The 14,285-nt window shown below is 35.4% G+C and overlaps 1 protein-coding gene across 14 annotated transcripts in view; it reads left to right on the top strand.

Moving 5' to 3' along the window:
* Positions 1-14,285, top strand: part of NAALADL2 (N-acetylated alpha-linked acidic dipeptidase like 2) — a 433,689-nt gene that overhangs the window by 407,264 nt on the left and 12,140 nt on the right. For all 14 annotated transcript variants that reach the window (XM_084529574.1, XM_084529579.1, XM_084529568.1 and 11 more), the window contains one exon: positions 3,680-3,887. In XM_084529574.1, the coding sequence (XP_084385700.1) occupies positions 3,680-3,887 (208 nt within the window). The remainder of the gene's footprint in view (positions 1-3,679; positions 3,888-14,285) is intronic.

The raw sequence follows: 14,285 nt of genomic DNA, 5'->3' as shown, positions 1-14,285 counted from the left end.
TTGCTTGCTCCATCTCTCTGTAATGTTCAGACAGTTTCCCTCTATTGTTCTCACCCATTATTCTTGACTCCTACGAATGTGAAAAATGCACAGTTAGTTATCTATATATATGACAGAAATACCTTCTTTGCCATGAAACACTGACATCTTGTCTTCAGTATCCTTTCACGGATATTATATATTAGTAGTGGTAAACCTTACCATCAGGCTTATAAAAAAAAAAAAAAAAATGCAAAAATGCATTTTCTGTGCACAGAGCATTTGATGCTGAAGGGAAAGGATGTGTATCTATTCTGTAGCAGTACACTATATTTGCTTCAGTAGTTCTGTACTAAGTCATAGATAATTACTTCTGTATTGATATGTATAGTTATATATCACGACATCTTTGAAAAGAGACTTGTAGTAGCAACAGCAGATTAGTTTGTTTGGCTAGTAGCAGTCATGGTAGCAAAATGGAAGCTGATGGCAACATATTCTTTGCACTGAGGATGTACTTGGATTTATGTCTCTGCCCCCTTTTAGTTTTTACAAAGCTTTCACCTTCAGATTTTTCACTGCCAGATCTGATCATCCAGTTTTGCACAATATGAAAAATCTTGCCACTGAATATGACTCCACACCATACCCAGTCCTGAGTGTGCAAGTTAATCAAAACCTAAAGCAATTTCCCTTCTCTCTTACATGCAAACACATGCGCATGGAGAGTGGGTGTCATGCCTTAACCTGCTGATTTGTCTGGGCCCATTTTTCTGTATGTATTCCTAGGCAGGTACATTGATACCAGAGAGCACAAACACAATTTGAGATGTTAAATCACTAGCAGTACTTTATCTAAGAGCAGTTGGTTTCACAAGGAAAGGCTACTGTGTTCAATGTGTGTGTGTGTGTACTTGGTGTAACCTGTTCCCTGAGTAAAATCCAGTTACATTTAGCAAGTGTAATGAAATTCAACAGTATAATTCACTGATTGGGAGCATATATGCTCTTGAGTCACTTTCTTGTACTTGTAATTTTATTTATTTAACAACTAAACAACTAGCTCAGATGATTCATCATGATTCATAGTGGAGAGAAAAGGACAAAGAGTACAAAATATAATAACATAGCATTGTTTTCTCTTGAGGGAAATTACACTTGCTTTTTTTTTTTTTTCTCTCTGTAGAAGCATCACAAGATATTTAAGACATTATTAGTTAATGTACCCTTTTCTTTGGGAATCATTTCCCCATCCACTACAAGCTTCTCAAGTTGAGTAAAGCATACATTGCAGTTTCTGTTGGCAATGAAGTTCAGTGTGCTGTGATAAAAACTGCTGCTGCCCTTAAAGCAGTGTCAGTAGTTCTCTATGGTAACACTAGCCAGAGACACTTATAGCTTTTGTACTGAAGTATTAAAAAAGGTTCTGTGTGTTTGTTTTATAATGAATTCTGGTTTAGAGTGTGATGTAAACTGTGCTTTTAAATCATAAATGTAAAGGAAATGTAGTTGGCTTAGGGGCAAAAAGCATGCTATGGTGAAGTAGTGAGAGCATTTACTGTTTTCTTTTTTATTTTGTTAGTATAAAAGAGTGGTGGTGGGTGGTTTAATTTCCAAATATACAATTGATGTATTTTGCCTGTATTTCACATTTTCTGTTGAAAAGACATAGCTGACATTTACAATCATTTATGTCATATGCAAAATAACAATTATAAATATTGTATGTTGCTTGGAGTATGAAGTCGAAACAAAAGTGTTCCATCTAATGGTGATTTTAAACCTTCCCATATTGACGTGTCCCAGGATAAGGTATGCACAATGCCTGGATTATATGCCCAGCAATTGTAAAGTCTTCAGCTACATAGGATCTGTACCTGAGATTTGAAAATTGATGATACTGATATTTTGCAAATATCCAAACTGTACCAAGGTTATATGCTTGGAGAATGCTCTTCTGAGGTATCAACGTAACTCACTCAAACTTGAAATTACTCCATACTCAGTCAGGGAGATACCAAGCCTGTGCATCAAGATACTACAGTGCCTGTTATCCATTCTAATTAGGGAAGGGTGAACTGATCAAGAGCCATTAACAAAGCAACTTTGTCCGAAACCAAGACTGACGTAAATCGTCTTCTCTCACTCCTGTTCACACAGGGAACTTCCATTCATTGTTGAAATTCATCCTGATAGCTCAGAAAGTCTGTCAGTTTCTCTCAAAGCAGCATCTGTCTCTCCATGACAATGTATTTTGGAACATCTCCTGTTGTGCTAGATTGGAATGGATTAGTCAGCTGAATGACAGGAATGCATATGAATCTATGAACAACTTTATCTTTGCTGAAATGTATCCAATAACAATTCTCCTTTTCCGTATGAGAGGGAGAATATAAAATATTCAGGCACTTCCTTGAATGTCTTAGTTGTATCTATTTGTTTTTCCATTCTTTTTAAATACTCACCTTTCAGCTTCCACCCATCCATAGTTCAAGAAATTGGTTGAGTTTCTCCCTTTAGTATTTCTGATATCTCCATATATCTATTAGGCAAGGAACTTCAGCATTCATTTGACTTCTATCTTGAACCTCTTTTCTGTATTAATCAACTCAGTCACTAAGATAGTAAATGCACTGAGATTTGTACCTTCAACTAAAGGTCAGCCAGCTTCTAAAGTTAAATGGTTTGTTTTGATTAAATCATCATTTAAAAGATATCTTAAATCGTCTTTTAAAAAGAGGTGAATTTCTTGTCCTTAATAGGCAAAGTGAATCCTGGCCTTAAAGATCATTTCTGCATCCTAGACATGTTTTTGCTGGTTGATACTGCTTTGACTTTATATCAGGTTCAGACACTGCTTTCTCTCCATGACCTTGTATAAATTTGGTCCATCTTAACGCAGTCTCCGCACACACTGGGAAAGGAAGGCATGCTCTTCACGTGCACTGCAGATGGGAATGTATTGCGTGTTCACAAGTCTTCAATACATGTATTGCTTTTTCTTTCTGGGTCATGAACCAGGAAATACAAAATTGTCATGTGCTCCAAAGTGCTGGGTTTTTTTATTCTTTTAGTGTCTGTGACGGATTAAAAAGTAACAGTTAACACTCCGAATTTTAAAAGTTTTGAAAATACTGGCTGATTTAGAATATAATTTTGTATGCCAGTTAAAGTGTTAGTTGGCTCATTGGCATACGATTTAAGTGATTAAAAGAAGCAATTTCATATCCCTTCTAGAAGTGTTGTTAACCCTTAGAATTTTAAAATGTTGAACAAAATTCAATTAAGCGCTCTAGATTACAATTTTCTATATAGCATCTAAGCGCACACCCTTCTCTTTCAAACTTGAGAGCAGTAGCATCCCATGGAATTGACCAAACACTATCTTAGAGAGAAATTTTACAGTTACTAATAGTTAAACATTGCTTTCTTCATGACTGTTTTTTCAATGGTAGGTTCCAAACTGTACCCAAAATCATTCCTCACAGCTTATGAGATCTTAAAATGTCACAGTCCAAATTGATCCTCTTTGAAAAATAGATCACAACATATACACAATGATCTGTGGCTTTCCCTGATCTATTACATGATTTTTATGAAGGAAAAGAATTTCAGGCTCTAATTCCACTGTTATTTTTAATTTGTAAGCAAGATTTATAAATAATGCTATTTGAATTACAGGCAAGTGTCTTTCTCTTAGTGCTTATAGGTGACAAAGTAGACGCTTCTCAGCTGCTTGCGGTGGCATCACGACTGAGGGACACTGCAGAATTGTTCCAATCAGATGAGATGCGCCCAGCTAATGACCCCAAGGAGAGAGCTCCTATCAGAGTCAGGATGCTCAATGATGTGCTGCAAAGCTTAGAGAAAAGCTTCCTGGTTCAGCAAGCTCCTCCAGGACTTTACAGGTATGGTGTTTAACATGCTCTCCAGTTGAGCTAAAATTGTAATAGCACACTGCTTGGTGTTCAAAACTCTTGTACACTTCTAAAAAAAATCTCAATGAGTATCCAAGATTAAAGCTATTTTTTTATTCCTCATCTTCTCTGCAGAAAACATAAGTTTATTACAATACAAGTGGTCATTAGAATACAGCACTGTGGTGTTTCTGTCATGACATCACAGCTAACAGTACTGTGTGGTGGCAACTCAGGCAGCATGACAGATACTTGTGTTAGATGATACTGTAAGCTTTAAAAGAGGAAAATATTTTGAAGTCTTACAGTGCTTGACAAGCTCCACCTATATTTTATTTAACATTTTTTACAGTTCATTGAAGATTCAGAATTATACAAGACCCTATGTAGCATTAAAGTATTTAATTACATAGCATTGTTCTTGGCTGGTTCTCAATCAGTTAAAGATAGTAATAAAGCATTAGTCAGCCACCATTTATGACATCTTGTCTCCTATAAGAATTATTCTGCAGTATTTATTCTGTAGCATTGCCTGGGTTGATTTTAAAATATAATCATTCTGTCTTTCACCTTTTAAGAAGGAAGTCTGCAGGTCTGTTTCTCTAACCATAGATTCCTCTACCTAAATATATAAATAAATGAATAAACTGTTGGTATTTTGTAGCTTTAAAAAAGTTTTCAAAGAAAGAACTGGTCAAGTCTGCCCTGTGTAATGCCAGGCTTTCTGGCTGCTCAGGAGAAGTAATAAAGTGTCCTTCTGCACAAAGTGTCTGGAGCACTTTATCTCAGTCCATCAATGTAGTGTTTTATACAAGGATATGCTTTGCATGCCCTGGGCTATAAAATGAGGTCATATATGTTGTTTAAGTTCACCAGGCCTACTGGGACAGTTTTGAAGGCCTGTGCAGCTGAAGGAAACCAATGGCTCATCCATACTGACTATTAGGAGGGGTCCCCAGGTAGAACTGTCCCTAAAGCTGTACCCAGATTTTACTTTAGAGGAAATTGATTTGTATGTTCATGAAAGTGAGTTCAGAAGTGAGCTAGCATACATACACAGGAGACGGACAGAGGCCAGAACAAAGAAGTGCACGAAGGATCTGTGTTATGTGGGAATATAAATGTACTTACAGCCAGAGCCAGCTACAGTAATAAAACAATAATATGTTGCAGGTGATGGAAAAAAAAAATTGTCAAAGGTCTTGTTCAAGTTACTGCAAGTGATTGTTTCCAGTGGGCATAAAGTAGACAGATGGTAGAGGTAGGCTTTGGAAGAAAAGCAGAAAGCTATGGCATCAGGAGGAAGAGATTCTTCCAAGTGTTAGGAACGGCATAAAACAAATGCAGTCACCTTTTAACAATACCAAGAGGAAAAGAAAAATAAAAGGGTAGTTGTGATGAACCCTACAGTGTCAGTGAATAAAATCCCCAGAGCTATAATACAGAAAATATAATGATGATATTTGGGAGGGACTAATTTGCTTCATTCCTGCCATGACTGGATTTATAATATAAAGAGATACACTGAAGTGTAATTAAGGAAAGTCTAATATTCCAGGTTCAACGCTGCTATCTTTCTTGTTTGAACTGGTATGGTGTTGCAAAGGATCCTTGAAGCTGCTGAATATAATCTAATGTGTCTGTGTTGCATCACATCACATTGTTGAATTTGGCCCAGTGTATGCATTTGTTTTTTATTTATAAAAATAAATTCTATGAGAATTTAGTATTTCAATGTTTTGGGTTTTTTTGTTTGTCTTAATGAGGACTTCTAATGTTTAAATTCTTGCAGTGTTTGCAGTATTATGTTTGTTATTCAGCAAGATGTAATTGCTAGATATACAGGTAGAAGGTAAATTGAGTTTTTCACCTTCCTGCTCACAGCAGCACTTCAGGACAGAGTGCAGTATTTACACTGGCAAAGTAGATAATGTGAAGGTGAAAGTTTTGTAATTTTCCCCTACTGATTTCATTAAATTTAATACAAGATTTAATAGTAGATGATAAGGTTACTTCACAGTTTGAGGGAAGTATTTTTTAACTTTTTACTCTGAAGTATTCTACCTAATATCATCTGTAGTATATAGCTGTAAAGTACACCTTGTGTATCAGTTAGATGATGATCGTTTAGAAACTTACTTAAAAATAATGCATTCTTTGTACTGTTCAAGGCATGCAGGTGTAGGCCCACCTTTAATGCAGACAGAATCAAGGACAGTGGTAGATTTCTGAATTCCTTTCCTGACATTCAAAATCGTTGATACATTTTCTTTTGAAAAATTCATCTAGCAGTATGTCTTTATTTGGGTTAATTTTCACCGTTTCATTATTAAAAGTCCTTCCATTAACTGATGCAGTTATACAAATGTATTTTGTGTTCTGAAGCTATTATTGAATAGTATGACAGGAACACTAGAAATATTTGAAAACATCTGATGTACTTTTTTGCTTATATAACTTCACACTTTTCTTTTTGTAATTTGGTAAAGAAAACAAAACAAAATATCAGTCTCACAGCCAGGACCTCATATGCTGTGTTTCATCCCAGTGGGAAGATTGATGGGCAAGTTATAAACCCCTGAAATAGGGGTTTATAATGGAAATGCTGGCAGCCCTTTAACTATAGCAGCACAAGCAGTGCAGCAATAAATACTATGCTTCATCTGTAAACAGAAATTTAGGATGCAGTTTGCAGCCTTGACCTTCAGGCTCCAACTGTGTTTAGATCATTAAGATTCCATAAATACTGTAATTTACAGCCTTCTGAAGGAAGAATTTGTGTGCACAGTAAAGCACGTATTCTTCATGAAAAAATGATTGCTTCCTGTATACCCATTTGGACTCATATTCTCAACCTCAATCAAAGTACTTGACAAATTTGCTGAAGTTTAGGCATCATTTTTAGGCTTGTGTTTGTCCTAATTCACAGTTCTCTGGATCTATACTATGTTTTCTATTCTAGAAGTTGAATTAAAAAGAAAAGTGGACTTTTTGCTTTATTGCAGGAGGTGGGTTGCAACCTACTTGTGCCTGTCTACTAAAGGGAAGCTAATATATCTTTTCTTCAATTTCTTTGTATTTTGTACTCTCATCGCCATAGCTGTAGTCTCTCGTTGTGTACATGTACTGTTTGTATACTGTATATACATAGATTCCTTATTCCAGTCATTGCCGTAGGGCAATTATTGAGCATAATTGATACATTATTCTGCTATAATGAGCAGTAAAATTATTATGGCTACTAACACATCACTATGTGTAGTTTCCTGCTGGGGATGCTCTATCTCTGTAGTCTGGTGCTTCAGCAACAAGGGTGCTTCAGCCATAATTTAACAGAGATTGAAGCAAAGACCTGGGACAATTTCCTGTTTCAAGTTTCATCTACCTTTGTCTGCCAAGTTTATACTGTCCATTAAGTTTGTATGCATCTGTCAACATTTTTTATGGAATTTTTGCAAATCTCACTGTGCTATGTCTAGTAGAGAAAATAATTGAGTGAAACAAGCATTAATTAGGTGAAAAGTAAGGACAAATAAATCTTTGTTTTCAGGAAAGACCTCCAGCAGTTTGTCTTGCTCATTTGTGCAAGTTTAACTTCTTCCGTTTGATTCTTTTTATCATAAATACCCAGCTGTGGCATTAATGCTCCATTGGGCTAAAAAGTTACAACAAATCAGTGCATTACAATGCAATGAACAAATACTCAATGGAAGTGATGATAGATTGTGTATCCTGAATTTGCCATAATGAGATGAAAGAAGAATACAAAGATGCTTTTAGCACCACGCAAAAAGGTAATTTGCATCGCTGCTAATCTCATGCCACTCAAGTGTCTCATGCCAAACAAGTGTTTGTTGTTCACTAGAACAACTGTTTTCCTTTTGGATTGAATTCTGTTATATATATTCCTTACATATGTACAGAGTCTACTGGATTTATTTCTGTTTTGCTGATAAACTGCAGCAGATTCTCAGGTGTCAAAATTCACATACACTCAGACTTAAATTTCTAGAGATACATTTAAGTAGGAAAATTTAAGTCCTTATTAAATCTCTGTGTGTAAACAAGCTGCTCATTGGCTTTACATAGGACAAGCATTAAAGATGCAAATATCCTGCTAATCTTAAACAATGACATAGGTAAACATGTAGTGCAATGTCATTTGAAAAAAATACTAGTCTAGTGTTTCTACAGCAGGCAGCGATTCTCTCTTATTGTGCAGACTCTGCAGATTTCCTTTTTCACTTTGAACTCTCCATTTGTGGCCTCAAATAGAAAATATTCTTGTATACTTTGCTGTAATGGTTGAGACAGTTTGAGACATTTTTGACTGACCTGAACCAAGGATTTTTATTTTTTTTCCTGCATTGTATTATGTGGAACAGAGGGTGATTTGATATGGTGCAGATAATCCTCAGGATTGGAAATCCTGCAACAATTCATGTTGCGCTGGCAGTAGTTGATCACATTCTGTATTGTTATATTATCTGTCATGAAAAAAATTTAAATACAATACTGGAATGATGTTGTGAGAGAGGGATAGATTTGTGTACTGGTTTTAATAGTGTATCTCAAATTTTGCCATTCAGTCAAATAAATTAATTTTCTTTTTACTGCACAGCAGGGATTTTACATCTGACTTTTCACCCTAATATATTCTATGTTTGAAAATTTACATCTCTTTTTCTTCTATAATTGTTCCGCATCTTATAAATGGAGTTGTGATAAGTGGTATTACTCGTTTCACTTTCTAATTTTTCAGTGGTGTTTCATGGTTCTGTCAGTACTGATGAGTCTCTTTTCTTCTCATGCTCAACCCTCCAGGAAAACTTTGTCTCCTTTTCTATACATCTCCAAACTCAGTCCTGCTGCGTCTTATTTTGTACAATGTACTTATTTTTGTCCTTCCCTTTAAATACTTCTTATTGTCCATGTCTTCTTTGTTGTGGCTTTACATCCTGTATTCCTTATTATACATGTATATCTGCCATGTTATTAACAACTTCTGCCCTTTTTCTGTCCATTTCTTGCCTTATGAAATATAAGTTCCTAAGCCTCACTTCCAGTCTTACAGAAACTTGTACCATAGCTTACTTTTCTTCATCTTTTTGTACTGATTTTTTCCATCACTTGTTTTCTACTTATCCTTTCATTTCCTCCCACTCACGTTTGCATTTTCTGACCACTGCAGTCCTTGTTCAGCTCCCTTCTCTCCGACAGGCATTTGTCAAAATGTATTTCATGCCTAAAAATTCTTTCTTTCTTCTGCCTTCTTCCTTCAAACTCTCAGTACTAGTGCAGTCTAATTACAATTTTTGTCAGGATAAGTTAGAGATGATGAGCTCAAATATTCAAGATAGAAAAAATGACACACGGCATCTCTAAGCTTCTGTGTAGTTCATTTTTGGATCTACTAATGGGGGGAAAAAAAAAGTCACAGGCAATATTCCTGGAACAGTTTTATGTTAAGAACGTCGGAAGGCAAAAAGAAATTTCAAGAGAGAGGTGAGTAGTGGCAGCTATGTACTGTCAGAACACCTCACATCCTGTACAGTCCTTGGTAAATCTTAGGTTAATGCAAATATGGAAGATGATTTTTTTCTAGTCTGCAGTAGCAGACACTGACTGAGAGGATGAGGTGCTCTGTTTCTGTGCTTCTCTAAATAAAAGTCATGTGCCTCGATCAGATTTTTAAAAAACTGATGACAACCATATTATGCATCAGGGAATGAGTTTAACTCATACTCAAAACACCTGATCTGAGCGACAATTCAAATGGTTTCTCCATTAGAATCGCAATTATGTATATTGACCATGATGTAATGACTGTATTTGTAGTCTTGTATACTTTTACTATTTTAAGACCATTTGCTGCATTAAGTAATATTGAATTAGACATCTGCAGAGATGTAATTATGGTTAACTTTAAAGCCGACTTAAAGCGAGCATGAAAATCTTTTCATGACACATGCAAAAGCAGAAAACTGCTATAATTAAGGATTATGTCATGCCTGGAAACCAGCTTTCTCATTTCCCTGGTATGAATGGCAAACCTGGGTGTACATACCTTCGTTTATTTTTCCCATACGTACTTCTTGTGAATTTTCTTCCATTCTTTTAATTTGATCAATTTTTACATTTCTAGAACTGCAGTATGCATCAGACCTGTTATGTTTTTGATACAGTGAATATTAATATGTATACTATAATTTAATATGCATTAGAGGCCCTGAAGATGAGACTTGATCCAGGACGTACAGCTCCTCATGCTTCCCACAAATGTGCATGGTCTTGACCTTGCAAAGAGTCTTTTTGTTGTTGGTTTTTTTTTTTTTTTTAATATAATGACATTTGCTAATATCTATGGCCTTACTAGATTTTTAGCCCATTTCACAGTGGTTGTTCGGCTACCTGTAAAAATCCTCTCACAGAAGGCTATTCAGTGAGGTCAGGGCAGAGCTATCACACCAAATTCTAGCAACTCTTTTGATTACATTACAGTTTCCATTCAATTTCCATTGTTGGCAGATCGTGCTCAGATCTGTGCTTATATTGTTAAATAGACCAAGAATATTGGGTTACAGAGTAAATAGGCTATGATATCTTAAAGTTATATAAAGAATTAGATTTAGAGTTTATTACATTTGACAGAAACTTAATATTTCATACATTATTTCATTGTTCTTATAAACAGTACGGTCAATAACATTTTTCAGATCCAAGAACTATATGGTCTCACATTTATGGCCATGACAGGTAAGAACCACATAGTGTTAAATATTAGCCAGGAACATTTCTCAAATCTAGTACAAAAATAAGCAGAATTAATAGGGGAAATAGTTAATATGTCATCCTCCCTCCCAGAATGTATTACCTAGGCCACAGGGCTTAGATCATTAGGGCTTAGGTGAGATCATTAATAGGAAACTTACCTTTGTGATTTAAAAGTGCAAATATTGTGTGTATGTATGCTGTAGAATGTAATAAAATAAAACCTCAGACATTTATTTAACATACATGATATAATTAATTTTTAATCCATAATTAACTCTTATGATAATGACCCTTCTGGTTTTGATAGCAGTTTCACATGCCACGTGGTATAGAGTTACTTAAGATGATAAAGTTAATTGGGATGAGAGCTGGAAATTGAGGTCAAACCAGTTTAATAAATCAAACACTGGACGCTGCCTTTTGATGCTTTGTTTGTAAATGGCATTCCTTCTTAAGAATCAGATGTTTTACACAATTTCTAAATAAAAATCACTATGAAGCCTTTAGAACATCAGCTGTGAGCCATTTGGGAATAATTTTATTAATTCACTTCCCTCAAGTCCTTTGAAATAGTAGCACATCTGCTTGGAATTTGACTATTTCAGATGAGACATCCTTAACAGAAAAATAGTTTCCTCCAAATTATCCAGCATATGTTTCTTTCATTTGAAAAACAAGTGCATCTTAAATCAAAGAACAACGTGCTTACATTTGTTACCAGCAGCTACATTATTTGAAATTACCAAAGTATTTTTCCTAGTAGTTCTTGCCAGCAAATAACAATTTAAAAGTACAGTTAATATGGTTCAATGCATACATCGCTCTTAGGTCCTTGCAAGTCCTTGTTCTGAAAATTTAGAGAAAAAATATTGAAGGATTTTCAGGGAATATTTTATGTGTAGATGGAGTATATATTCTCTCATCAGTTGCATATAGAGTTTGAAAGCTCTGTGGAAAAGAATCTAGTAGTGTGTTAAGTTTTGTGACTTTTTCAGGAATTTCTAGATAAACTTGCTTAATTAGTTTCTGTAAAACCCTAGAGAAGATCATGCCTAATTAATTAGAGGACTGCTCTTTAACCGTGATAAATAATCACTTGGAACTTCTAAAGACAAATTGCATCCTAATGTTTCTCTTTCTTTTCACTTCTGTTCTGTGAAGTCATTCTGTACTGTTAAATTTGTAGAATTGGTTCTTCTTACTTATTCTTCGTATCTACTCTGAAGTAGGAAAGAAATAAGTTTCCTAAACTGAGCAGATTTTCAACAGTGAAACTGTGAGGGAAAGGCATGGTTGATGTTCAGCCCTTGCAAGCAGGTGTATTGCTGAAGATGCCATTTTACTTAAACTAGTCAGACTTCTTAGCTCCATTATTCTCATTTGCGTCTGTTCCAGAACACTCAGTCCTCTTCTGATTAGCAATGTGCATCCAGCTTCCACTTCCTCATACTTATTTTGTATCAGCTACTAGAAAATACTAGAAGCTGTTATGCTATCATGAGCCACAAAAAAAAAATATAGTTAAAAAAAGAAGAAATTAAGTAATTACTGTTTATATGATAAAAGTGGAAAAGTTTAGCTACAGGTTGTCATAGATACAGTCTCCCATTCGAAATCTTTTCTAAGCCATCACAGAGCACTGTCCTATTATCAGAAAATCAAGACTAGCACTGTTAGCTCTATTTTATGTCAGTCATTTCTGTTGACAGTAATTACTCAACTATCAAAAACAACAACAAAAAATCATTTTCTTTAATGCATCAGAACACAAGTGAAAGTGAATGTTTTCTGTGAATGTTGAGGTTTGGTCATAAAAAATTCCTAAAGCAACCTTTACACAGCTTGATTTTTTAATAGACCTTTTTCTCTAGAATTCTGAATGCTAATACATGCAAATTGGATCTACCAGATGAGTCTGTAAAGGTGGGAAGGTCTGTAGTCTATAGGTAAGGTTACATTTAGGGTGGGGGTTTAGCAGGGTGCACCAGGCTGAAAATTAAACTAGGTTGGGTTAAGCTTTAGCTATAAGAGATTAATGTTTTGTGACAATGTATTTATTACCTTTAAAAAAGTACTGTAATCAAAGATAACTGTAGGGAAATAAAAGATAATGTGTCTTGCAACCAGCTATTATTGCAGTTTGGCTTCCTTTTTTCCTTTGCTTATTTGGCAAGCAATCAAGCCAAATGAAGCCTCAAGACACTTCAAAGATCTGCCAAAATCAGGATTTATTTTTTTAACACGGCCTATTCTAAATTGGCCTCTTGGAAATGGATACAGATCTCGAATAATTATCTCCTTGTCATCCCATGTCCCAACAGGTTTTTATTAAACACAGACTGACCAGAACCCCCTTTGCCTTAACCAACTCAACTAAAGGTGTCTCAACTCTGGTCTCTTATGCAAGGTAAAGTTTTGTCTGGCAGGGATGCAGTGTATCTAGTTTGCTACCGTAACACAGCTATGCCTTTGAAATGCCTTCCCTTTGGTTAGTCTTGAGTTAGGTTTGATGCCTGGATTATCTGTAGTTTATCAACTGCTGATACATATCCATCTGGCAGATATTCAGCTTTGTGATTACATGATTTCAATATGTCACTTTCTGTAGTACATACTGGTAAAATATTTTTCAGTCCTATAAATGAGAGCACTAAACAAAGGCAACTGATGGCCCTTAAAAGGCTGCGTAGGAAGCAAAAGTTAGGAACAATGCATTACAAATAAGGGATCCTTAAATATGACAGGCTGAATTTGTGGGGACTGAGGTCAATGAAGGAATAGACTGGCATTTACAGCTAAGTTGCCCTAAAAGGTTGGCTGCCATATCCTGTCTTCCCTGGCCACGTGCATGCTGTTGTTCATGTGGTCCCAGAGCTAGCGACTTTCACTGTTTGATCCAGCAAGAAATGAGCAGTGCAGAAAAAAGCTTTTCCTCTGGATCATCCATAATGACATGTAATAACAGTTCACTGCTGCATACATTTTGTCCTGATAAAAGAGAGTCTTATGTGGCTAGCAGCTATAATCTTATAATAATCCACTTCTGTCATAACAATGCCGTGAAATAAAATAGGTAACCAAGTATATGTGCATGTCAATAAAGTTTAAAAAATAAAAAGAGGAGAAAGGAGAAACACTGTTGGAGATCCAAAGGACCAGGAACCTAGAAAAAGAAGGGAAGTTTTCTTATAACTTCACCATAAAATTTTGTGAGGTACAAACTAGTGTAAACAAGATAAATTGGCTCATGCAGTTTCCGGAGAAGGAGAGTTTGTAATATTTTATGTCCTGCTATAAATAAACATTGTGGAACTGGAGGTCCCAACACGTAAATAGTATTAGAATTCATTTATTTATTTATCTGGTTAATAATAGTTTGTGTTTTACAAGCTTGAGTGAAAACAAACTCCTAGAGCTTAGAAAAGTCCATTCAAAACTGAATGTTACCATGAGAAATGGAAATGCTGAAAATCTCTGTTTTGGTACTTTTTTTTTTTTTTTTTTTTCCTGGAGAATATGAGAAAAATAATTCAGGGATTTATAAAATTCAATGTGTGAGGATGCTGAAGCAGCTGTAGTCACAGCATATGGTGTTATAAATGGAATAGAGGGTGC

Source organism: Aythya ferina, assembly GCF_964211825.1.
Source record: "Aythya ferina genome assembly, chromosome: 9".
NCBI lineage: Eukaryota > Metazoa > Chordata > Aves > Anseriformes > Anatidae > Aythya > Aythya ferina.
Note: the sequence above shows the minus strand (reverse complement) of the source record. Positions and strands in the feature narration are given on the sequence as shown.